We start from the raw sequence: 27,151 nt of genomic DNA, 5'->3' as shown, positions 1-27,151 counted from the left end.
ATGTTACTGTGAATGTATTCCTTTAGGATTTAGGATTGGATTTATTCGACTTGTATGCCTCGGGAATAGGGCGGCATACAAGTCGAATAAATCCAATCCTAAATCCAATCCTTTACCTCTTATTTAGAACACTGCACAACATGTTCCTGATTTATGTGCTACTTTTCTTGAGCATGATTTTTGTGAATTTTTTTTTAAAAAATGCCTTCATATAATTTATATGTGGCATGTACTGTAAGGACTTCATGTGTGCTGGCAAGTTACATAGTCTTCAAACAGCTTTAGTAACTTCCAGAGAGGGCATAGTGTAATTAAAATTATCTCTGGAAATATTAATGCATGATAAAGATACCATAAAAATGTTCCATTCCCATAAGCTGATTAGAAACCTAGGACAAATTGGGTGAAATAATTAACTTACTTGCCTAAGATGCAGAAGAATTGGTAGATAAGCCTTTAGAATTTCTCCACAAAATGTTTCTTAAGAACTGGAATCGACAGAACAGGAAAGAGGCAAAACCATAATAATAACCCCAGAGCATTTGGGAGAGAGAAGGTCTTTTCTTAGAAGATTCTGAAGGGAACTCTCTCCAGGCAGAATTTTTAAAAAAGCATGAAATGTATGTTTCATTTCTACCTAATCTGTTTTTCACATTGACTCTCAGCCTACCTCGCATCCTTCCTGTTTATTTTTCTTTTTATTCCTACTGTACAGGGCGCCTGTGAAACTCACACGGGAGTGCAATAATGCTTACTTATTTACTGTTAGCTGTAGATTTCTCTTATTCAGTTTTGGTGCTGCTAAATTTTAGTTATAGTTCATGTGCTTTGGGGAGGGGGTTGGAGGGGACTTCAGATTTCGTAGGGCACTTTTAAACACTTCCTCTTTGAATGGTAAAGTAGAATAGACTAAATAAAGATGGGGCTAAAACTAAAATTTTGTATTGCTTTTGGTGTTCATTTTTTCTTGATACACCTATATATTGCCTATATATCAAAAAAGAAGCCCCCAGCCAGTGCACAAAAGGAAGCCTAGCCAGTGTATGAAAGAAGAACTTGGCCAATAGTGCTACATGGCCAACACACTAGTGGTGGGTTCCTAATCGGTTTACTACCGGCTTACTATCGGTTCACTGAGAGGGCATTTTGCGTGCACGCTGTTCGCTTTGCATGCCCACCATACGTTGCTGCGCATGCACAGAAACATACTGTGATGATGGCAGAAGAGACCAGGGAACCCATTTGGAGGAGTGCCAGGCCTGGGTTGCTGCCGGTTCCAGTGACCCAGGCTGCCATACCAGTACTGGTTCGGCTGAAACAGGCCAAACTGGTAGGAATCCACCCACTACTGCAACACACACTCGCTTGCCTGTAATTTTCACCCAATGGCCTATGGGATATTTCTGTGGTCCTATCCCAGACATGACTGCGATGAACCCAATGAAAGGAAGGCAGGCAAAGACAATGATGAGCAGAGTAAGCTGGGCAGAGTGATCATGGTATCCTTCTGAGCCAGCTCTACAAGTTGCAGGTGGACAGCATAGGATTGTGTTGATTCTTCTTCTTCCTCTGTGGCTCCAGTTAGTGATGAGGGGCGGGGGGTGGAGAGGTCCATCCTTTTCAGGTGCTGTAGGAGATTTTCTCCTCTCCTATTTAACATCTACATAAAGATGCTGGATGAGTTCATCTGATGGCTTGGAGTGAGATACAATCAACATGGTGATAATATTCAACTTTATATCTACAAAGAGAATATTTGTAGCTGAGGGATAGTGTTGACTAGCATTGATGATGTTACCTAGTTTGGGTAAGGAAACATCTGCAAGAAAACCATAAAGCTCAGAGAACACCAAGGACCTCTCAACTTTCTATCTCCATCCTAGACTGCCAGAGAGATGCTGGGGAGGTTCTATCTCAGTGCTTGGAGTATATGCATTTCTGAATGGGCCACAATGGGCTTTGATTTAACCCAAGCAAAACCAAATGGTTCAGGAGACCTTCCCTCTTTCATTCTGAATAGGGTACTTCCAATTCAAATTGATCAGGTACTCAATCATGAATCTTCTTGGATTCATAGCTCCTGTTCTAGAAACTTGCAGAGTGTTATGTATAGTTGCACCTGCCCCTGTACAGGGGTTCCTGCTCATGGTCATTCATGCCCTTATTGGAAGCTTCAACTGGTACAAAACATGGTGGGGCAGGCAGTTAATGGCACTGGGATCTGACAATCTGACACCTATAGTGGTTTCTGAGAATCACCTTGGGACATGGAGCAAAGAGATGCAGTCTAGGTAGTGGTCATATAAGAGATAGAATAGCCTGCAGCTCCTTAGTGGAAGGAGCTAAAGGCTCAGAAGGACCCTGCCTAGCTTTTCGGGTTGTCAAGGTGACAGTGGGAGAACTATATTGCCAATCTGGAGGGAGACCTAAGACTTGGATGTGTGACAGAGCCAGTCTCCTAGCTATGTTGATAGTTGTTTGATAGCGCTTGGTTGCTTTGTGTTTTATTTTTTATACTACGTATTTTATCTATTTTTTCTAAGGACTACCTAGAGCCCCAGATGGATGGCTATATAAATCAAATTAGTAATATAAATAAATAAACCAGTAGTATGAAAACCCACTGAGACCTAAAAAGCCCGAGATGAACATACTTTCTCCATCCATGACCCAATGAAGGTCTTCCATTAGTAGTGCAACCAATGCTGCCTCCTTTCCATGTCTGGCCTTGAACCCTGAAGGCAACGTAATATATTTTCTTTAGGTGCTGGGTAGTTGATGCCACCCTGCTTCCATAAACCTTCCCTAAAAGGTTGGAGACTGGGCAATAGTAGTCTAGTATGTCCCAATTGAGAAAGAGCCTATTAAGTTGTAACCACACCAGATCAGTGCTTACATCTCTTCAGGATCAGTGCTTACATCTCTTCCCACAACAAGGTATTAACTATCTCCCGGGAATTATCTCCGCATCTCATCATCAGCAAGCCAACTGCTTATATAATACAGAATATCTGTGGCTGTCCAACTCTGATATTAGCTCTTTGTTCCAAGCAAGTTCTTCCTATTGGGGGGGGGGGAGTGTAAAGCCTAATTACAGGTCTTCTAGATAAAATTACCATTGCACCAGGTGGTGCCTGCACCCAGCGAGATTCCTCTGGTAGAATCCTTTTATTAAACTGATATGTTTTTTAATGTGGCTGCACAACATGCAACTGCATTATTAGATTCAAATGCACGGATTTCTAATGAAATTCACCCAGGATGCTGAGGCAAGAGGCTGCTCTACATATTCTGGGCCATTAATCATCAATTCCATAAGACCTCTGGTTGCAGCAATAACAATCAGCAGGCAACCAAGGTCTGCTTGGTGCAAGCGACCTTGTGAGCCTTTGACATGTTTACTCCATAATCAGCAGGAAATTCCATTTCAAAAATGCTCAACCTCATAATCCACTAGCAATAGAAGAGACTGGCCCAGAGCACTGGATTTTCTGGTCACATGTATCAAAGAATTAAAACAAAAATAGTATGCAGCCAGATTAATCTTCAACCTCGAAGAAAAATCCCTCTCTTCCTTCTCTTTTTTCCATCTCCCACAAACTCCCAGCTGCAGACAATCCTACGTATACTGTAGGAGCTTTAGTCTAATACAAGCCTAAACATGTTTACCACAGCCAAACCTTGTAAAGAAAAGGAAGACAGGAAAGACAGGATAATATTTGACAAGTAGCTCAGTCAAGGTAGCATTAAATGTCTATTACTTCTCCTCCCTAGAAGTGAGCTACAAATGCATGCATTCATATTCATGGGAAACACTGAAATGTTTCTTGTTCAGCATCATTAACTCCTTTTCCTGTTTTGGGGAGGGGTGGGAATAAAATAGCACGGGTCCCTTTTTCCAATCCCCATCCAACATGCAAACACAAATCTATTTCTATAATCGTGGCCCTGGGTGAGATTTAAAAGCAACCAAAAGTAGTTTAGCTCCTAGCCATGCCCAATAAATCACAGAAAAGAATCAGATCAGAAGCGTTTCAAAATGTAACCTTGGCAACGCAGGGGGGAAAAATGAACCAACAGAAAACTTAGCCTCTTTTGCTTTATTTGTCGTTTCTGAAATTGGAAAGGAAAAGAAATGTTCTCAAGGAAGTCAGCAAGAGATATACATATACAAAGGATTTAAAAGAGCAGACATTTCCTTGCATACATTTTCATGCAGCCCTTCCCAACCTACTGCCTTCCAGATGTATTAGGACTGAAGTTCTAGTATACACACACACAAATGCACCATGCTATTCCCTTTCAGGATAAGTAACGTTATACAAAGAATAACATTGGAAACATAAATAGTAAGTCAATTAAATTAGGTCACAAGAGAAGAAAATGAAAGGAAAATATAGGTAATCCTCGATGAGAAAATTAAAGGGAAATATGAAGAGTCTGTTGTGGTCCAACTCCAGCCTGTGTAGCTTGCAATCCAGTTAGATAGTGAGGAGGTTGGGGAGGAACATGGGCCAGTCCTGGAGTCTGGGGAAGGCTTGCTCGGAGGCAGAGATAGGGCTGAGGCTGTCTGGCAGTGATCAGGAGCCTCCAGAGTCGGAAAGCAGGGAGGCAGAGGAACAGCCCCCCCACCCCCCGTGCCCAGTGCATGCATGCGCAGAGGTGCCAGAAGGTAAGAACAGTTAAAATAGAAGGAACAACTCGAGAGTACGGTTTGGAGGTGATTGGCACCTCCCATACGACATAAAAGAGGAGCAAAGGCACATGAGCCTTTACAGGAAGCAACTTGGTTCATGCTGGTCAGTTTACCTTCTGAAAATACGTTTGGACTCTTTGTTCCGTGTGGCCTTGCCAAACTAATTGCCAATTAAGTCTTTGGCAGCATTTTCAAAGAAGATAAAGGTGGGTGCTTATCAGCCTTATCCCGAAGGACATTGGCAGCCTGCTGTAGAACTCTTTACTATTATTTGGAACTCATTATGGGCTGTAAATGAATATAATTCACAGCCTTTGAAATAAAAAGAGGGTTTTTGGACTTAATTGTGTGTGTTTTACTGTATCAGGAAGCCTAGATCAGAATAGAGTCCTCAAATTACAACTGAAATTAAGCCCCACAAATATGATCCTAAGTACTGATGGTCCTAACGTGGGATATCATATGATCAGAACTGATTTTATTACCTTTTCTGCAGTGGTTGTTAAGCAATCCCAAATACAGGTTTCTATCAACAACAACAACAAATGGTGTAAATTCCAGTCAAAACTGGGCCGGTTGCTACATGCCAAAAATAGGATAACTGCAATCATTTAGAGTCTAAGTCACCATGGTATCAGCGATTATATCTGGAACATTCTGTATGCCATCCATACTTTCTTGCTTCTTGATGTAACAAATCTACTGGGAAAGCAAACTCAATATTTTCTCACCAACATGGGAATAATCATCTTACAAAAAAGAAAAAAAGAAAACAACTTCCAACAGCAGTGCCATTATCTGAGATTAAAAGGACACCCCTAAACAGAACTTACATTTTGTTATGGCAAATATAATAGAGATGTTAATTACTTACAAGGCACAGCATGGCGATAAAGGTTATCTCTAATAGTTTGCTGAAGCTCATGATCTGGAGATCCTTTCTGAAATCTCTGGTTGAGAAAATGTCTCAGGTCTTTGTTCAGCCGACTTCCTGAAAAGAATGAAAAAATGAATGAATGAATGAATGAATGAATGGGAGGGAGGGAGGGAGCAAGGAATGGAGGAAATAAAAGGAAGGAAGAAAGGAAAGAAGGAAAAAAAGGAAGGAAGGAAGAAAAAGAAAGAAAGAAAGAAAGAAAGAAAGAAAGAAAGAAAGAAAGAAAGAAAGAAAGAAAGAAAGATTAAAAGATTCTTCTCTGGTGAATATTAGATTTGTAATTTCAATTATGTGTCCCTTTCTACTATAGATGGCTGATTATCAGAAATGAATTTGTTGCAGAGATACGATGCCAGTGGCTGTGTAACCCATCTTTCTTTTTTCCTTATCATCTTGTTCACATCACATTTCTTTTTTGTTAACACAAAAAGGACATGGTAATCCCTTAATTTGGAATAAAGTCTGGGGCTGAATGGAACTGAACATTTACTGCCCAGATGCCCTTTCTGATGCCTACATGGAGTTCACAGCAGATATTTTCTCTTTGTACCTTGAGAGAGAATCTGTCACTGCCTAGAATTGAACTCACAACCTTTGGAATGAGCAGCATCACTGCCAGGCCACCACACCGCTCTAAATAAAATTAAAATATTAAAAAGGGCATTTTCTTTCTCCATGTCTCTACTCACCAAAGCTCAACAAAAAGTTACGGAACACATCTATCTGTGATAATTTTTTAGATGTAGATCATAAGGATATAAGAATAAGAAGTTGTTTAAGCATAGGAGCTACAGTAACAAGATCTTCACAACAACAGGACCTAGGTACAATGTAATCATTACGTGCTACTGGCAGGCTTGAGGCCCACTGTAAAAGATGGGCATCTTTTATAGTGGGCCTCAAGCCTGACAGCTACCTCTATTTACATATATTAGAGAAGAATCTACTGTTCCTATATTATACCCATTAATCCATGCAGATTTCAACCCGAATGATGTATTTCTTACATGTAAATATAACTCAATATCAGTGGGAACAACTGTGAATCTACAATTTGAAACCCTAATTTATAAATCAACATTAAGCCTATGTGGCATAATAGGACATCTGGTTTAAATGAACCAGTTAAAGCCAAATACATACACTGAAGTAAAATGTAATCATTCAAGAACAAATTTGAGAGAGAGAAAGAGAGAGCTCCCAACTCACTTCCCACTATTAGACACCTAGATTCCTATTCATTTTTGGCTTATATCCAAACTGGAACAAGTAAACTGCAATACCAGCTTTTACTGTCAGCTCTTTCTGGCCTCTCCCAATCTAATAAAAACATGCATGAATGTATAGTTAAAAAGGATGCAGTGCCCACTTTAAATCTTCAGATTTCTACAATAGAAATGACTCTTACATCTAGTCACCAAGAAACATACAAGGGATTAGGTCAAATTTATTATAGGGTAATGAAATGTTTATTCGGGTAAATAAAATATTACGATAGAATATGCTGCAGCATCAGCACATAAGATATATGTGGAATATAAATCATATATCTTCCTCTGTGCTCATAATCATATACATCAATAAATGAAGTCATTAGTTATATCTGGTCACAGGGCAGTAGGGATTTAACATCCAGTAGTTAAAAATGAATTTGAAACACTTAATTAAAAATAATAAGTGAGAAACCTTGAAGTCTTTTTATAGAAGCAGTTCTCCATTTAAGACTGATCACTGCTCTGAGATAGATAAACAGACAGACAGGGATGGGCAGAAGGAGGGAGGGAAGGAGAGGGAGACAGAGGATGGGCAGACAGACAGACAGTGAGACAGAGAGAGACAGAGACAGAGTGGGAGGGAGGGAGAGAAAGAGGGAGAGGGAGAGAGATCCCAACTCCATTCTCACTATTAGGCACTTCTAAGCAAAGGAACAATCTTTTGTTTATTTGTTTGTCTGTTTAAACATTTCTCTTTGTTACACAGTCATCTAGTCCTTATAGTCCCTGAAGGCCCAGCAAATTCATTCTCCATACATGCAAAATGATTAAGCAAGAACAAAATTCTTGCAGTAGGGCAAACTCCCACTGGTCTGAATACACCCTCTCAAATTCCACCATCATCATGTTTCAATTTGACTGTATGTCATTCAATCATGTTCATGAAACCAGGCAGACAGGCAGGCAGACTTATCTGCTGCCCATTTGTCCCGCCAGGCATACATGAGAAGTGGGTTCAATATCTGTGTCATTGTCAATAAAAATGCAATAGCAATAGCACTTAGACTTATATACCACTTCCACAGTGCTTTACAGCCCTGTCTAAATGGTTTACAGAGTCAGCAGATTCCTCTCAACAATCTGGCTCCTCATTTTACCGATCTTCGATGGATGAGTCAACCTTGAGCTTGTGAGAGTCATACTGCTGTCTGTCAGCAGAATTCGCCTGCAATACTGCATTCTAACCACTGCACCACCATGGCTCTTCACAAGAAGTTAAAGCTAAGATGATGATATTGAACTAGGTGGATCTGTCAATTTCCTACATTTTCTAATGTATACAGAGATAAAGAGAAAGATAATTATGCGGGCGGACTTCCCGAGATCCGTTTTTGTCAGCAGAGGGTTGCAGGAGGACATCACAGGTGAAAATGGAGCTCGGGAGCCCATTTTCGCTGGCAAGCATTCAAGTCACTACAGGTGCCTCCGACAGGAGTGACATTGAGCTGGCCACACCCATCCCGGCCACACACACACACACCACACAACCTTGATGCGACCCTCAATGCAATCGAGTTTGACACCCCTGACCTAGAGGCAAATCATAATATTCCTTTTTCTTCCTATATTTAAATAATCATAATCATGAACTGTAAAGCAAGGTAGAAAATTATAATTTGAGCAATCCAAGATCAGCATACACCGATATGTGACTTACATTAGAACACTTACAATGGGTATGCTCATTACATTATTAAGTTTCCTGGATAAAGTAACAGTTCTCAAAGTTTGTTGAAAAGTGAATTACATGGCTTCCAAGACCTGGCATTGAAAAGTAAAAACTGTATTTTACCAATGTTTTTTTATGAAAAGCAGCAGCTGCCTTTTGAGTTTCTTACAGCATTTCTCAAACTAACTATTAATCAATAGTCTTATTAACACTGGTATCAGAAATACATACAAACTTCCAGTGTGTCTATCCTTTACCAGAAAATCCCAGAATGGAATCTTTGAAACGTTGACATTATTTTGTAACTGGCATATGAAGATAATGTTTAGAGAGCAGGCAGATCAAATACTTCTGGAAATGATCATTCCTCCTATTAAAGCAAATCTGCAGAGCTGAAAGCTCTAAGCACCTACTTTCTTGAATTCATTTTAAAAAAAGCTATTTTTGTAACTGCTGACACTACATATCTTAAGTGTTGCCTAGTGCTTAGCAGAATATTTACATTCAGTGCACATGGGAAATCCAAGTTCAAATGTCTTCTCAACAATTATTCTGTTTTAATTAACAGGGAAAGCCATTCTCCCTCAGTTTTGCTATAAAGGATCCCTTTAAGAGGATGCTTTTTTTCTTTCTTTTTTGGACCTTCATAAATGCAGGAACAGAAAAAGTCTTCTAGGGCACAGGTCATTCAGTCTTTTTTTAATTCAACAAGCATCCTCACATGAAAACACTGATGGGTAGCACACAAGATTAACTGCGTGTTAGAATGCATTATAAAATGAACAAATGTGTTTCTTAGGCCTTTTTTTTTACTAGCCTTCTTTCAATCTGCTGACAGTGAAAAGAATGCAGTGACTTCCTTCAGTGCAATGAATGATAGACCGATTGACTGATTGATTGATAGATTATGTGTCATGAAATCAGTGTCAGCTCTTAGTAACTATACAGATCAGTGTTTCCCAAAATGATCACTATCAACCCCCAAGAGTTCATAGGACTATTCATTGTTGTTGTTCATTATACTATTATTATGGAAGACAAAACTTCTGGTCCCGGTGACCGACCCAGATTGGATCCTGAACAGGGGTGGGATTCTACCAGTTCAGACAGGTTCAGGCAAATAGGTAGCTCTGATGATCAGTTGGGAGCGAACCGGTTCGCTCAGACAATGAGCTGGGCCCACCCAGTCACCCAGTCGTCCCTGCTCTATCCTGTCCTTCATGCTTTCTAGCTCATCTCAATTGCATGGCCCAGCTGATTCTCCCCCCCTCCCAGCTGTTTTACTTACCATTTCTGACTTGGAAGGTAAGCAGCTGAGCTTCTAAATACTCCATTTTCAGTGCTGCACATGCACGCATATGCGTGCAAAGCATACACTCACCAAACCAGTTGTTAAACCAGCAGCATGCCACCACTGATCCTGCATAATGCAATTAACTATTAAATTATTTTCTTGTAATAAATACCTTGGGGGTTGATGAGCAATGTGAAGTTTTAAGCCATTTTTGACAATTATTGACCACACAGATAATTTTTCTCAATTATAATTTGTCTCTGAACAAATTATAGGTCTTTCAGGTCTTCCAATGGTGCATCTATTGCCATTGTAACCGAGTTCATCTACCTTGCTATGGGTCATCCATTTCTCTTTTTCTTCTGCCTTTCCCAGATTAGCGCCTGCTCCAAAGACCTAGGTCTTGGCATAATGAGGATAAAAGAGGATAATTTGAGCCTGGTCATTTCTGCCTCAAATGAAAACTCTGGGTTGATTTCTTTAATGATCCATCGGTTTGTTTCCTTGGCCAACTATGATATTCTCAGGAGTCTTCACCAAAAGCAAAGTTTGAAAGTGTTAATACTCTTTCTATCTTGTCTTTCCAAGTTCCAACTTTCAGTTCCATAAATGTAACAGGGAATCCCATGGTTTGTACTATTCCGATCTTTGTAGGTATAGACATAGTTCCATGGATGAGGAGCAACGGATTGAAACTAAACCCTGGCAAGACCGAGTGGCTCTGAGTTTGGGGTTCATTGGCTCAGGGAGATTTCCCACCTTTGGTCTTGGATGGGGTCGCACCCAAACAGAATATGGGGGTTCTCCTGGACTCACGACTCTTGCTCGAAGAGCAGGTAGCAGTCATGGCCAGGAGGGCCTTTGCGCAGCTGTGGGTTGTGAGCGAGTTACGCCCTTTCCTGGACCAACAATCCCTACTCACAGTCACTCAGGCCCTAGTCACTTTCCGTCTTGACTATTGTAATGTGGTCTACAAGCGGCTGCCCTTGAAGAGCAACTGGAAGCTCCAGTTGGTGCAAAATGTAGTGGCCCGCATGGTTTTGTACAGATCCCGGTTTGTACATATATCACCTGTGCTGCGGGAGCTGCACTGACTGCTGATTTGCTTCCAGGTGCAATTCAAGGTGCTGGTTGCCACCTTTAAAGCCCTTTCATAGCTTGGGACCAGGTTATCTGAGGGACCATCTCTTGCTGATCACATCTACCCACCCCATCAGAGCAGGGAGGCAGGGAATGATGCGGGTCCCATCCCCTAGGGAGATACATCTGGGAGATTCTCCGAGGTGGCTCCCTCTCTCTAGAACATAATTCCCCCAGATATTAGAATGGCCCCCACACTAATACTCTTCTGGAAGGTGCTGAAGACCTGGTTCTGCCAGTGGGCCTGGGGAAGCCAGAGTGGGATGGAACCCATTAAATGGCTCTTGTGATCTGCTGTCGCCAGGGCGGGGGGCAGGGGGTGATTTCATTATATTATATTAATTTATTAGATTGTTTTAAATGAGGTTTTATATTCTGTAAGTCGCCTTGAGCGAATAGGCAGCAATATAAATTCAACAAATAAATAAATAAATGTGAATATCATTTCCGAGATCTATGGAGATTCTCAGTCATTCAGGTCATGGTTGTCCCAAAGGTGTTTTTTTCAATGGCAACTGAAGTTTCTTTGTTTTCCCTTCCAGGAAAAACAAAGAAAGTCCAGTTGCCTTTGAAAAAACACCTTTGGGACATCTTTTCCAAAGCCTTCATAGCTGTTTTATTGGCTGCTTGTTCCTTTACTGTTGATGGTTGAATCTAAATGGCAGATGTTACCCACCATTTTGATACTTTCATTGCCAATGTTAAGGGTAGTTGTCCTACCTATTGTCCTCAGTTTGCTCTTTTTTTACAATTAATTTTAGTCCCTTTTTACTGTGCTCCTTGATCAGAGGTGGGTTCCTACAGGTTCGCACCAGTTCGGTAGAACCGGTTCGTCAAATCTACCGAACCGGTTAGAAGAGGTTCCACCAGTGGACCCAGAAAGCAGGCCACACCTACAGAAGACATTCCAAAAATTTTTGAAACCCACCACTGTACTTGATATAATAGTAGAGATTGCAGATTTTTTGCATTTTTAGCTATTAGGTTACCATCATTAATACAGTGCAGACTATTGATGTTTCTTCCAGTAATTTTAAAACCATGCCAATCTTTTTACAATCTGGTTTCACTTCATACAAAATAAGGATACTACTGCTTAAACATTTCTAATGACTTCTGATACTTTTCCAAATATTATTTCAGACTGCTGAGGGATAGAGTAATAATATCCCATGAGCCCCTGGGAACCAACCATCCAGGTTGTAGTAAAGTTCTTTCCTCACATAGTAGTGATTTATATAACATCCACACCTTTATAGTGTTCTAATCCAAGACATAAATATATACAGCCTCTCACACATATGCCTTTATGTATATTTCAATATTATTTCAGGTAGAGCAAGTTACTTTCTCTCTAGAAAAGTTGGTTAAACATAAACCTGGTATATATTTCTAGCAAAGTGAATAGCTTCAGGTTAGCACATAAAAATATGAGGGATCCTTGGTGCTCTCTGAGTTTACTTATTTTCTTGAAAATATTTCTTTTTTTAAAAAAATGGTATTTACTGAATTTTCTAACATTTAAAAGACAAAACACAAATTTACACATAACAGTGTTTCCATATCTGTATTCATATCTTTCGTAACAATACTATTTACAAAAACTTCTATCTCTATATCATTATCCTAAGTTACATCCTTATTTAAATACACTCTATATGTTATGCTTTTACCACTTGTACCTTAAGTTTTATGTTTACTCTCAAGCCAGGAATACCATCTATTCCAGATTTGATAGTACTCGGTTTCTAACCTCTCCTTCATTTCCATAGACAGTCTATGCATTTCTGCACATTCATAGATTTTCCTTCTTATAATTGGGTCTGGTGGAGTATCTGTTTCTTTCCAATTCTGTGCTAAAAATGATTCTATTTTCTTGCAAATGTTTCATTACCCAAAGTAGGTAACAACACCAATGCAAGTTTGGGTACTGCAGCATCTGCAAGAAAACAACCACATTGAGAAAGCATCCTTCATTTCAACCCTGAGCTACAAATATTATCCTCTATTGGTACATAAAAAGAATATAAGCAGTACAGCACATGCCATCAAAGTATCTAAACTGTTGGGTCCAAATACAATCTGTAGTTATTTCGCGATAGATTAATATACCAGAGCTATCTAAACTATTGTTTCTGGCATATATCCAATCCCAGGAGCTGTTACTGACATGACAACATGTTGTGCTGTATTACTTTGTATTGATCCCTTCCAGTCTTCTTACGGAAGCCCAACACTGGTAAGTTATGGAGCTGTTAAAATGGTGCAATCATTAGCACTCTCACTGGCCAAATACCTAAGTGATGAAAGGGAATTTTACCCCACAGTTTGCAAAGTTCTTCCTTCTGCAATACAGATTTAACTGTTCAGGGACATGTTTCCCACCAATAGGCATAGGCTAATTTAATTAATTAACATTGGTCAAGGCAGTTTGTTACAATATTGTTAAGAGTGAGTTATTATTTGAGAGTATTTCACTTACAGAGTTCCATTCACTGCAATTAAAATCAGAAATAGATATTTTCAGTTACATCACTGGGCATTATTCTATCATATTGTCTTGTAGGATTGTTCAGATTTAGACCATGACTATTACTACTACGACTTCTGTGTCAGAAGCACTGAAGTGTTTCTCTGGCAAAAGGATCTGCTGGTGCCATCACTGTTGCCTGGGGGATTGTTACCCAGCTGGGGGCTCCTTTCATCTCCCTTTAAAGTTGCCCACCAAAGTGGTACCCATTTATCTACTCATGGTTGCCTGCTTTCGAACTGCTGGGGTTGGCAGGAGCTGGGTGTCTGATGGGAACTCGTGCCACCCTGTAGTAGCAACTGGGTCTCAAAAGCAAGCTTAGCCCAGCATCCTAACCTCGTAAGGCACAACACTCCCTCAGACCCATGACTAAAGACAAATTAAAAACATATCCCCCCCTCTCTGAAGAGAACTAATTCTGCCTTTATTCACTGTGAGATATAGTGCCTAATGAGGGTAAACTGATGTAATAGACAACAGTGAATTGGCAGCATCCCAAGATGGAGGAAGCACATTCTAGAACAGGGGTGGCAAGGTTTGGGATCCGGTCCGTGGGGAGCTTAGATCTGGCCCTTGGAGCCACTCTGGAAACAGTGAAGGAGCAGCCCATGATGTTTCTGCCAGTGAAAACAAGAGCACCTGAGCTCCGTTTTAGCTCCCAGAGGGTTGCAGGAGGCTGTTGCAGCCAGAAACAGAGCTCGGGAGCCTGTTTTCATGGGCAGAGCACTGGGGCCACCACAAGCACCCCCGACACGAGTGACGACAAGCTGGCCATGGCCACCATGGCCACACCTACCCCAGCCCCCCGAGGTCAAAACACAACCCTGATGCAGCTCTCAATGAAATTGAGTTTGACACCCCTGTTCTGGAAAATGGAACCTGAGAAAAAGCTGCACAGCAGGGAGCTCGATAGGAGACTGACGAAGAAAGTAAAGGCATCCACTGTCTAAGATTGCCCAGAATATATCTTTTAGGGTAATAGTAGTAAGGGTTTAGTCTGGTGAGATTCTATCTAATGTATATAAGCAAATAAAGGACTGGATTCTGGCTGATCTGTTGTGCTTGGACTTAGCTTGACATTTATTTGGAATGAGTTTCGTGGAGTTGGCTAGGGTTACCTGCCAATTAAATGTGCAGCAGACAGTAACTTAAGCTATTAGCACTTACTCCTGTACCTCACATTTACAGAGGAAATGAAATGCAATGATGAAAGGAGCTGATGTCTATTTAATAGTCTTTGGATATTGCAAACTAACAGTAAAAATACTTAGAGCTGAACTTAGCAATCAGCAGCAATATATCTATGAACCAATCTTTCAGTATCCCTCCAGACTACCTACCCCACCCCAATTTTCATTTTATTTTATTTTATAAAAAGAAAGGAAACCATTGGACTTTACACAGACCTTGAATGGAGAGTTGGGCGCTTCCATTTACTGTACTTCAAAATAAGCAACAATAGTAAAGAACACAAATGGAAGAGACAAAACTACTTGACTGATTTTTTCCTCCCATCAAGTAGAAGTTTTTATAGTGGACATTTTCACGAATAGGTAAATTCACCTATAACAACCATTTGGTGGGAGTGCCCAAAACATGCTATGAAAATATCAAATAAACTCAATAGGTCAAAAATAGTGTTGGATTTTGGATTTATGAATTTATGAATATTCATGTGATATTGCCCAGTCACACTGTAAAGAAATGAAATGAAATACAGGTAGTTGTCAACTTATGACTGCAATTGAGACCAGAATTTCTATTTCTAAGCAAGATGGTTCTTAAGTGAGTCACATCCAATTTTATGACCTTTTTTGGCCAAGGTTGTTAACTGAATGTGAGTGTGCAGCAGCCGCCAAAAAAGCCAACACAATTCTAGGCTACATAAACAGAGGGATAGAATCAAGATCACGTGAAATGTTAATACCACTTTATAACGCCTTGGTAAGGCCACACTTGGAATACTGCATTCAGTTTTGGTCGCCACGATATAGAAAAGATGCTGAGACTCTAGAAAGAGTGCAGCAAAGAGCAACAAAGATGATTAGGGGACTGGAGACTAAAACATATGAAGAACGGTTGCAGGAACTGGGTGTGTCTAGTTTAATGAAAAGAAGGACTAGGGGAGACATGATAGCAGTGTTCCAATATCTCAGGGGTTGCCATAAAGGAGAGGGAGTCAAACTATTCTCCAAGGCACCTGAGGGTGGAACAAGAAGCAATGGGTGGAAACTCCTCAAGGAGAGAAGCAACTTAGAACTGAGAAGAAATTTCCTGACAGTTAGAACAATTAATCAGTGGAACAGCTTGCCTCCAGAAGTTGTGAATTCTGCAACACTGGAAGTCTTTAAGAAGATGTTGGACAGCCATTTCTCTGAAATGGTATAGGGTTTCTTGCCTAGGCATGGGGTTGGACTAGAAGACCTTCCAACTCTGCTACTGTATTGTATTGTATTGTATTGTATTGTATTGTATTGTATTGTATTGCATTGCATTGTATTGTATTGAATCACTGTACTTAAGGGAATCATGCATTCATTAAGCAAATCCAACTTTCCCCATTGACTTTGCTTGGGAGAAACTGGTTGGGAAGGTCACAAATGGTGATCACATGACCCAGATTCTGCAACCATTGTAAATAGATGTCGGTTGCCAAGTGCTTGAATTTTGGTCACATGATCATGGGGATGCCACGATGGTTGTGTCAGTTATAAATTACTTTTTCAGTACCATTGTAACTTTGAATAGTCACTAAGCAAATGGTTATAAGTCAAGGACTACTTGTACATCATCTATCTGAACACAAATTAGTAAAGCAGCAAATGATTCCCCTCCCCCTCCCCCCGAGATGTAATTATAACCCTGGGTGGGCAACTGTGGCCCTTTATGACCTGTGGACTTCAACTCCCAGAATTCCTGAGCCAGCATTATAGTTATATTACCTTTCAATGGGACAGAAAGCTTTTTCTTTCACTTTCATCACATCTGAAAACAATAACAGGAAATTGGGTCTGAATCATTTGTCCTTCTCTATTGTCCCTAATATCTAAGATTGATATTAATGAAAAAGAAAGAAACATATCCTCAAACCTCCCTGACCTGATGCCAAAGATTAAAGGTGAGAAAAGAGCATCTAAAGGATCAAATGTAGCAGTGCATTTATCTAACTGAAATGAAATATTAAAACCAAGTTAAGAATCAGAATGATTAATATACCCATTAAAAAGAAAACATATGTACTGGTGAGAAGTTCCTGGAGAAACTCAGGGCTGCAAAAAAAAAAGGCCAATCAACCACAACCAAATTTTATGAGAAAGAAAAATTATAAATCATAAATTTATTCTTTCTTACTGTAATTGAAAATGTCAAGAAGTTAAGCAGCATATATTTCACTACTGATATTTTTGCCTGCATTATTCCTAGGGCACTGAAAATTGTGAGTTTTATCTTAAAAAATATTTCCCTAGTTAACAGTCATTTTTCAAATTACAATTTTTCATTTGGTGATGTAAAATAATTATTTCGTACCAGAAGTTCCAGATCTACGGTATGGAATAACTTTTAGTAGTAAATGTATAGTTATCTCATGAAAAATAACAGGAATGATTATCTTAATACATTAGAAGATAATATCTGTAGTTCAGGTTAAACTGTCGGTCCTTGGGACTTTCTGAAGTTGGTGGTTTTCTTGCACACATTTCATTACCAAACTAGATAACATCATCAGTGCACTGATGCATCTAATCTGGTAATGAAACATCTGTAAGAAACCCACCAAGCTCAGAGAGCACCAAAGACCCTACAGTCTTAACACATTAACATCATCAAATCATTTCTCAAACAACACGGTCCATTGTGCTTGGATGGTTATAAACTTCTCTGCAGAAGGTCTCCCAGGAGGGGGAGAAGAAGTAAAAATAGGGCTGATATGCTGGCAAAAATACAGCTGAAATTTTAGAGCCTGAGGAAAAGAAAACGATTTTTGGCAAACTAAGTTGGATTTAGGCAGTTTTGGCTGCTGAAGTCGGGTTCCAGAATGGAATCTTGGAAGTTTATTGAAGAGTTTCTGGATGAAGGGAAAAATTCATGTCTAACTGTTCACAAATGGAGAAGTTCCAGAGAAGACCCAAAAAGAAAATCAATGTTCTATTAGCCACAAAATATTGCCAGTCTAACTTAATTAATGCCCTTGATTGACTCTAAAGGGTAAATTTGGTAATAGCTGTATACATAAGGTGTTAAGTTAAATACACTCTTTGTAATGGTAATGAAAGTAGATTATTGGAGGCAGAGAACTAATCACTAAAAGGAGGTAGGACATAATTAATTTACTGCCTGATTGCATGTCAAAATTTTTCAAAGTCAAACACTGGGAGAGGATAGTGCAGTTTCACTGCCACTTACTGTATATTCTATACCTTACATGGATGATGAAATTTATAAATTTTTAATTTAAAAAGCTAGCCCAACAGAAAGTCTTTCTGTGATGTGAGTTTTGTCTGACTGCAAAAACCAAATTCCCTGTGACAATTAGCATAAAATAATCCATTAAGCAAGAAATTTCTTATAATTTGCCCAGAATTCTACAACATAAAACACCTAAACCTCAAGCGCCTCATGATGAGGCGAGCTCCAGTTCTTGCCCGAACTCTTGCCAACCTGAGAGTTTGAAAGCATGCAAATGCAAATAGATAAATAGGTACCACTTTGGTGGAAAGTTAACAGCAGTCCATGTGCCTCAGTATTCATTATCTAGTCATGCTGGCCACAAGACCATGGAATTGTATTTGGATAACACTGGCTCTCCCGGTTAGGAAATGTAGATGGGCACTGCCTGCTAAAGTCGGATACACTGGACATGGGAATACATTAACTTTTCCTTATCTTCATAGTTGTGGATAGAAGTGTGATTACAGCACAAATGTGTAGTACAGGACTTTTGATAGGCAATAATAGACTTAAATAACAATAGCAGTTAGACTTATATACCGCTTCATAGAGCTTTCAGCCCTCTCTAAGCGGTTTACAGAGTCAGCATATTGCCCCCAACAACAATACGGGTCCTCATTTTACCCACCTCGGAAGGATGGAAGGCTGAGTCAACCCTGAGCCGGTGATATTTGAACAGCCGAACTGCAGAATTGCAGTCAGCTGAAGTAGCCTGCAGTGCTGCATTTAACCACTGCGCCACCTCAGCTCTATATAACACAATAAAACATTTGATTTACATTATGCAAATAAAAAATACAATATAAGAGTGAGCAAATTAAGATTATGCATTTTTCATATGACACATCAGCTGGGAATCTTGGATATGGCACAAAGTGAAACCAAAAATTTCTCTGTTGAAATAATAAAAATATATGAATATAATTTCCCAGAAATGATACATGGGAAGAATACATATCTCTGCACTACAGGCAGAACACAAGAGTTGATTGATGCAGCATGAGTTATTAATGCTATTGCTGTTTGTCGGTTGTGAAATTCTCTGGTGGCTTAGTAATAAATCCCTGAAGTTATTTGTAAGGTCACTAGCCTAACTTTTACATGTTTAGTTTACATTGTTCTCATATTAAGCTTCCTAATTTTCCAATTTAGACTGCATGTCAAACTGCTAAGACATGACTTCCCAAGAAAGTAAACTAATCAGAGCAGAACATACTGTCGGAGATGACAATAAAGTCCAGTACTAAGGTTAAAAAAAATAGTACTGGCTACTAAATCTGTAAACACAACAAGCAATCTGTAAATACAGCAAGATCTTTTATTAAATAGAGTTTTCATTCAATGAATATGTTGCTAGGAGTAACATGTTAATCCTCTGCGACATTATAGGGAGTAAATTCCACTTATTTCACCATGTTTTAGTTGAATGTGCTCAAGACTGCAGGCTTACCAGAACTACAATCTAACCGAAGCCATGATGTTTAGCTCTACTGCCAGCAACACATAAGATTCGCCACTAGATTCCTATTACAGCTGTATCATCCGTAGGACTTGGAAAACAAATGAATTTCCTTACTATCCTTAGAAGGAAACAATATAATTTATGAAGCCATTATATATTGAATAGTAATAACAAAATCAGAAACTTGCATGCCTGAAATGAATAGAAATGAAATATTAAACTGCCAAGTCTCAGATACACAAAGCTAAACTTGTAATAAGTCCACCCAAAAAGTGTGCAGTTTTAAGACCTACCATTCAGCTCCTAAATTCAAACATGTGCTATTTTTACACATAGGTTAAAAAAAAAAACACATACAAATTAATGGAAGGTTATATATGTGGCATGGGAAATAAAGGCTTATGTTCTGTTGTGCAAATCATAGCATATAATGAACAGGAATGATATTTTTTTTTGTAAAAACCATATCAAATCCTTTTTGTAAACATTAAATGACAAAGATGCAATTATATTTATACTTTATTTTTCAAAACACTCAGATGCGCACTGATGGGATTGATATCTGCCCATATTCTTCATCAACCTGTCTTAATATGAAGGGTTAGAGAAGATTATCTACTCAAATTCAGTATTGAGTTATTGGTCATTTGTAGAGGTTTGAACATATAAATAAACACCGTTCTGATTTGTGGGCTTTTTGGTGTTTTCTGAGTGTGATAGTTTTCTTGCAGAGATTTCATTACCCAACTCAGTAAGTTCATCCATATTAGTTCTGAACCCTAGCACAGATGATGTTACCTAGTTGGGTAATAAAACGTCTAAAAGAAAATAGTGACCAAGCTCAGAGAGCACCAAGGAGGCCATAATTCAACAAATATTCTCTCCAATTGGTACTTTTATTATTTCTAAAATACATATGCTGTATGAATGTTAAAAGGTCACATTGTCTTAAGTTCCCTCTATCAAAGTCATGATATGAGCCGTGGTGGCGCAGTGGTTAAAGTGCAGTACTGCAGGCTACTTCTGCTGACTGCTGGCTCTCCTGCAATTTGGCAGTTCAAATCTCACCAGGCTCAAGGTTGACTCAGCCTTCCATCCTTCCGAGGTTGGTAAAATGAGAACCCAGTTTGTTGGGGGCAATATGCTGACTCTGTAAACCACTTAGAGAGGACTGTAAAGCACTGTGAAGTGATATATAAATCTAAGTGCTATTGCTATCGCGTCAGAGAAAGGAGTGCTTATTCTCATGCAGATGAAGTTGGACCTTGGACCTTCAGCTATTTAAAACATTTTCAGCCTTTTCTCTCTCTTGGTCAAGATGCAGGGACAGTTTGCCAGCCATTTGGCAATGAGGAAAGGGGATGAAAGGCGTTGGCTACTTACAAATTCCAAGGTAAGAAGTGATAGCCAAAGACATTTTGAAAGCCAATGATCTCAAGGTTCTAGGCAGCAATAGGAAAACACAGGATAACATTTTAAAATGGGAAATGTAATAATTGAAAATACTGTAGTAGCAAGTTTCCTAATGGTGAACATATGTAAGAACAGGGGTCACATTTTATTCACATTTTTTTCACTGGAAGCAGTTAATAATTCATCATTATGAACAAAGCCTTCAGCAGTTTCAGCTGCTGGCTTACAAAATGAGCTGCCTACATTGGGACATAATAGAATTGGCAAAGGAGATAAGTAAATATGGAGCGGGGAAAACCCATCTCAAAATACAAACACAAATGAGAGGAAGCCCATGCCAGTAAAACTAAAGGAAGCAAAATTAAAGAGAAGCACCCTAACGTAAATTTTTACTAGTGTTAAATGACTACACAGAGGGCTGTTCTGTTTTTTTATTATCCATTATAAACATAAAATGCATTTGGATTTAAGAGGCTGCCTTTCTCTAATGTACCCTGGCTGGGTCTGTATGACAAACTAAATCTAGCTAAGGATACTTTTGCATCAGTGTTTTGCACTACTTTGGGATCAAAACTAGAACTGATTGATTTAATATTATTACCATCTGTGGGTATTAAGTCCATTTATTTCTACCTTGGCTCTAGTGCTTTCCTTTGATCCTGCAGGCCTTGGGGCAGTTCGGTTTTCCCATTATTTAGTCTCCTCTTCTAGCCTTCTCTACAACATAGCTCCATTCCTCCCCCCGCCCCCCAGCTATGTATCAGCATGCTCACTATTGAGAAAAACAGCTGGATTTAAAATAACTACAATTTTGCCTTCAGAAAACAGATACCTTTAATGCAATAGAAATTATAACTAGCAGGTCGACCTGAAGTTCTCCAGCTGGATAGACGTGGGGGATGTTAGCTCTGAAGAGTCTCACATGAACCCTGTCTGACAAACTGTCTCCGAGATCTATTTTTGGATCAGAACCCCCCTGTGGGGAGGGGTGAAGAAGGGGCAGCATCTCATCAGACCCAGAGGGAGTGCAACAGGTCCCTCGTAGGTCAGAGATTTGCCCTCTGAATTGGAGCCAGGGCGGCAGCATAGCAACATGGCTGCACAAGAGCTGGCTCTCAGCCAAAGCAGCTGAACAGGAGCATGCAGAGGCAAGATGAAAGCTTAGTAAGATCTATTAACCCACAGTTATAAATCAGAATTTCGAAAAGGCAAAGAATCTTGAGAGCATAAATAATATTGATGGACAGATTGGAATTTTGGCAAAAAGAAAGAAGGGGAAAAATGGAGGGTTGAATCACTAGCCCCAAAGAAAGCCATTTGCTTGAAATAATTTGGACAGAAAGGAGAAAGAAAAGAAGTGACAAACCCACTTAAACACAACCCACTTAAACACAAACTCTAAATTTGGTTTTGGACTTGAAAAGATTGTGTTTTTAAAGGAGTCTAGGAGCGTGAAGATTTGCTTCGTCCGTGCGTCTTTTAACTAACATATCTTAAGCAACTCCAATTAATGAGAACTGGAATGCAACGAGAAAGATCAAGAAAAAAGCACCATCTTCTTACTGACAACTTATAACCTAATCTTGCCTGTGTGGGAAATTTTAATTAACCAACTGCCATAAATCATAACTTGGAAAAGCAGGAGGGAAGAGAAACATATCTAAATTGTATGCAAGTTTGTTCCAATTAATATATTTTGAGCAATTATAACCAACAAGAAGCGGAAAGTCGCAAGGAAAAATAATAACAAAATCAAGCAATGGGAAATACGAAGTCTTTTTTTTCTTTTTTGTCTGTAAAAGATCAAGATGGCTCCAGCTTCTCTTCTGTTTTCACAGTAGTTGAATTAATTAAATTTAAGGTGGACCAGAATTTCAAAATAAGATTGGTATAACTAACTGCAGTTTTGGAACTGGACATTAAGGAAGACCAAGATGGCTCCCATTGCCCTTCCCCACAGTAGCTGAAGTAGATAAATTTAAGGTGGACCAGAACTCTGAAATATGAATTGTATAACTAACTGTAACTTTGGGACTGGAGATTATGGAAAGGTGGGAATTTGAAGAATTACGTGAAATTATAAAAAATATGCATAAATCATTAAAAGCAAGTCTAAATAGAATTCTGAATTCAGAGAAGCAGGTATATAAGGAAGAAGGGAAGGAAGTAGGGGGGAGAGACAATGAAGAGGTAGAAACAGTGGGAAATGTAAAGCAGACAAAAAACTCCATAGGGCTTGGCAGTGGTATAGGGAAAATTGTAAAGAGGGGGGGGGGGTCTTCCCAACAAAAGGGAATAAAAAGCATACAAAAGATGTTTTGGAGGTTGACAGTGGTATAAGAAAAATTGAAATGGGAGGTGATGCCCCAACAAAGGGAAATATAAAATATCTTTTTGACGGAGGCTTGGGGAAAATTGAAAGAGGGTGGACATGTCAAAACAAAGAAAAGGGAGAAGGCAGGAATAGAGAAGTGGAACAAAAGACTTATTAGGAAAAATCAGACAACTAGAAATTGTTATATGGGAAAATATAAAGCTAAGATAAGGGGTTTATTCCTAATATGACAATAAAATGGAGTTACCAACTGACTGAATATGATAATGGAAAGATAATTAAATAAGGGTTAAAATATATGGAATATGGACAAATATGAAACTGATATGGGGAGATTGTAAAGCAGAGGTTTGCAATTCACTTTTATACATAATTGAACTGAGTTGCTAATTGATTGAATATGACAATAGGACAATTAAGCATGGGTTAAAATATATGAAACATGGACATACGTTTAAGATGATGAACAAAGTGAGATGTGTACCATGTGTTATTCTATATAGTAGATTAAGGGAATTGTAATGAACATACAAACATAATGACCAGTAAGGATTGCCATTTATAGACAATTAAGGGTAATCTAACCCAAGATATGGAAAAATGGAGAGGGAACATGAAGTATACTTACAAGGGGAAACTATTGAGATTTAAAGACAGAATTACAAAGTGGGGGTGTGTAAGGATGTATAATTATATAAACATAACAATGAGAATAGTTGGGAATTGTAACCAGGGCTACATCTCAGTCAAAATTAGGCCGGGGGGGGGGGCATTAAAAGTATAATGACTATATATGTATACTTTTTGTTCTCTTTTTTTTAAAAGAAGGAAAATACATGTTAAAATTAAATGTTTATACTGAAAAGGAATGATAAATACCATCAACATAAAATGGAGCTCGCTCAGAAGCTGAAATACACCAATTAAATGAGATGAAGAGTGTGAAGTAGAGGTGAGAGGTAAGGGAAGAAGAGAGGGATAGAAGAGAGGGCGGGGGGGGAGAAGCAGAGAAAGGAGGAATGGAAAGGGGACAAAAGAGGAGAGAGGAAGGGGAAGTAGAGAAGAGAAGGGTGACAGAGGGAAGAAAGGAGGTAGGGAGGGGGAGGACAGAGGGAGAAGAATATTATAACTAGCAGAAAGAAAGCCTTTTTGAATTGCAGAATTCTTGTTTATATTTTTATAGGGGGCTGTCAGATTTTCACCCTATGGTCTATAGTGAGATCAGTTAATCCAAGAAACAAGAATTTGGGATCAGAAGGAAGAGTAAGATTACAATGCAAACATTCCAGCAAGTACACAGAGCCGTGGTGGTGCTGTGGTTAGAATGCAGTACTGCAGGCTACTTCTGCTGTCTGCCAGCTGCCTGCAATTTGGCAGTTCAAATCTCACCAGGTTCAAGGTTGACTCAGCCGTCCATCCATCCAAGTTTGGTAAAATGAGGACCCAGATTGTTGGGGGCAATAGACTGACTCTGTAAACCGCCTAGAAAGAGCCGCGAAACACTGTAAAGTGGTATAAGTCTATATAAAAGAGTGCTATTGCTACTCTTTTTCCAAACAGACATCCATAATTTATAATACCAGAATTCTTGTCCATTTAATATCACAGAAGAGAACAGGGTTGCCTGTTCATTGTTTTGGTAACTGCTATTTTTATCTTAGCTAAAAGGATGAGTTTGCATAATCACAACATAGAATCGCAGATGGTAGGATGACGTTTTGGAAAGCTCATCCATTTAGAAAAAAAAATCACAAGCATAGAAAACAAGCATGACAAGGAAGGGTTTTTATGTTTAATCCTTAGCATTTACACTTCATGGTGAAATCAGTTTATGCTTAATGTATTATATATGTGATTAAGCATTTGAACTGAATTTCAAAATCAGCAATGGATAGACACATTACATAGTGATTGTTTAAATACACATATTGCATATTAAGTGATTTAGTAATAATTTGAACAAGGCAGAAACAAATCAGATTTTTTTTTTTGCAGATGAGCACAATAATCTTCTTTGAATTTGTTTTTCTTCTGTATTGATCCTCTTGGTTTATAAATCTGTGAAGCTGGAAACGGTCAATGAATAAATCTGAAATGTGTTGGTGTTTCTGCATCATATATATCAGTCAGCCTTAAACCAAGAAGCTGAAGTTCCAAACTGCAGTACGTAAGCCACAACTTTTGATTCCTAAATTAAAAATTGAGTCCTAAGAATTTAGCCTTTTTGTTCAAAGTTATTGATAGTATTAACTGAAGGTTAATTGCTCATTTGAACCTGATTGCTCATTTATAAGATTCATTTTGTGATTTTGTTCAAAAATTGAAATTAATAGTCACAAAATTTTATTTTTATTTCTTTATTAAATTTATATCTGTATAAGAGCTGTGTTGGCACAGTGGTTAGAATGCAGTACTGCAGGCTACTTCTGCTGATCACCGGCTGCCAGCAATTTGGCAGTTCGGGTCTCACCAGCTCAAGGTTGACTCAGCCTTCCATCCTTCTGAGGTGGGTAAAATGAGGCCCCAGATTGTTGGGGAGCAATAGGCTGACTCTGTAAACCGCTTAGAGAGGGCTGTAAAAGCACTGTGAAGTGATATATAAGTCTAAGTGCTATTGCTATTGTTATATGCTGCCTATCTCACTATCCAAAGCAACTCTAGGCCTTCAAACATATAGCATACATATGTCATACATGTAATAAGCAAGTATTGATACTGCAAATGAGCACAGCCTTACAATCAACAAAATGTTTTTGCTTTTACATTGCAAGCCTTATTTCCTTCTCATGACCTCAGATTTTCAAAATTGTATCTGAATTTAAACTAATATGAAGAACAGTTGCAGGAACTGGGTATGTCTAGTTTAATGAAAACAAGGACTAGGGGAGACATGATAGCAGTGTTCCAATATCTCAGGGGTTGCCACAATGAAGAGGGAGTCAAACTATTCTCCAAGGCACCTGAGGGTAGAACAAGAAGCAATGGGTGGAAACTAATCAAGGAGAAAATCAATTTAGGACTACGGAGAAATTTCCTGACAGTTAGAACAATTAATCAGTGGAACAGCTTGCCTCCAGAAGTTGTGAATGCCCCAACACTGGAAGTCTTTAAGAAGATGTTGGATAGCCATTTGTCTGAAACGGTATAGGGTTTCCTGCCTAGGCAGGGGGTTGGACTAGAAGACTTCCAAGGTCCCTTCCAACTCTGCTATTGTATTGTATTGTATTGTATTGCCATTTGCACTTGCACTTACAACTCAATCAGTAGTAATCAGTTCAAGGTAGATATTTTGATCAAGTGCAAAATATTCAATCTATCAAGATACCATTCATACTTAATACTTGTTGAGATATCTAAGATTGGAAGTGTTATGACTAACACAAATGTGTCACTCATCATAAGAGAAAATAATTACAAGATAAAAAAGAATCATGTATACATTGCTATTAACAAATGACAAAACACTGGGTATTATTTCTTACAGATCTTGACAGAAGATAATGAGATACCAGCAGGTTTCTGGCATCTGGAAGAGCAAGTAGGGATACAAAGCATCAGACATTGGGACACAACTATGTAGTGGCAGGATTTGGGTTATAATTTCATCACACATGTGATATCATTTTGGTGTAATCTCTATATGCAGCTGAGCTGATACTTATGAATATACCAAAGAGCTAAGCACTCAGTTAATAAATGGGCTGAATAAAAGTAGTAGTGTAGTGTTTTACCGCAAACAACTTCAAGATTGCTTTTTTAATGAGAAGCAGTATAAAACTTCATTAAATACAATAAATGTTTTGAAACATATCGACACTTATTTCTTCCATTAGAACATAATGAAATGTTCACCTTCATTTAATTAAGTAACTTTCAAAAGTTGGGTATTTTCTACATAGACCAGTTGCTATCAAATTTATTACACTTGTGTTCCTGCTAAAACATTTGTTCC

At 38.8% G+C, this 27,151-nt stretch overlaps 1 protein-coding gene across 20 annotated transcripts in view; it reads right to left on the bottom strand.

Moving 5' to 3' along the window:
- Positions 1 to 27,151, bottom strand: part of MAGI1 (membrane associated guanylate kinase, WW and PDZ domain containing 1) — a 508,140-nt gene that overhangs the window by 263,247 nt on the left and 217,742 nt on the right. For all 20 annotated transcript variants that reach the window (XM_032211724.1, XM_032211704.1, XM_032211706.1 and 17 more), the window contains exon 2: positions 5,571 to 5,687. In XM_032211724.1, coding sequence (XP_032067615.1) covers positions 5,571 to 5,687 — 117 coding nt within the window. The remainder of the gene's footprint in view (positions 1 to 5,570; positions 5,688 to 27,151) is intronic.

Source organism: Thamnophis elegans, chromosome 2 (assembly GCF_009769535.1).
Source record: "Thamnophis elegans isolate rThaEle1 chromosome 2, rThaEle1.pri, whole genome shotgun sequence".
NCBI classification, from domain to species: domain Eukaryota; kingdom Metazoa; phylum Chordata; class Lepidosauria; order Squamata; family Colubridae; genus Thamnophis; species Thamnophis elegans.
This window is presented reverse-complemented; position numbering and strand designations above follow the sequence as displayed.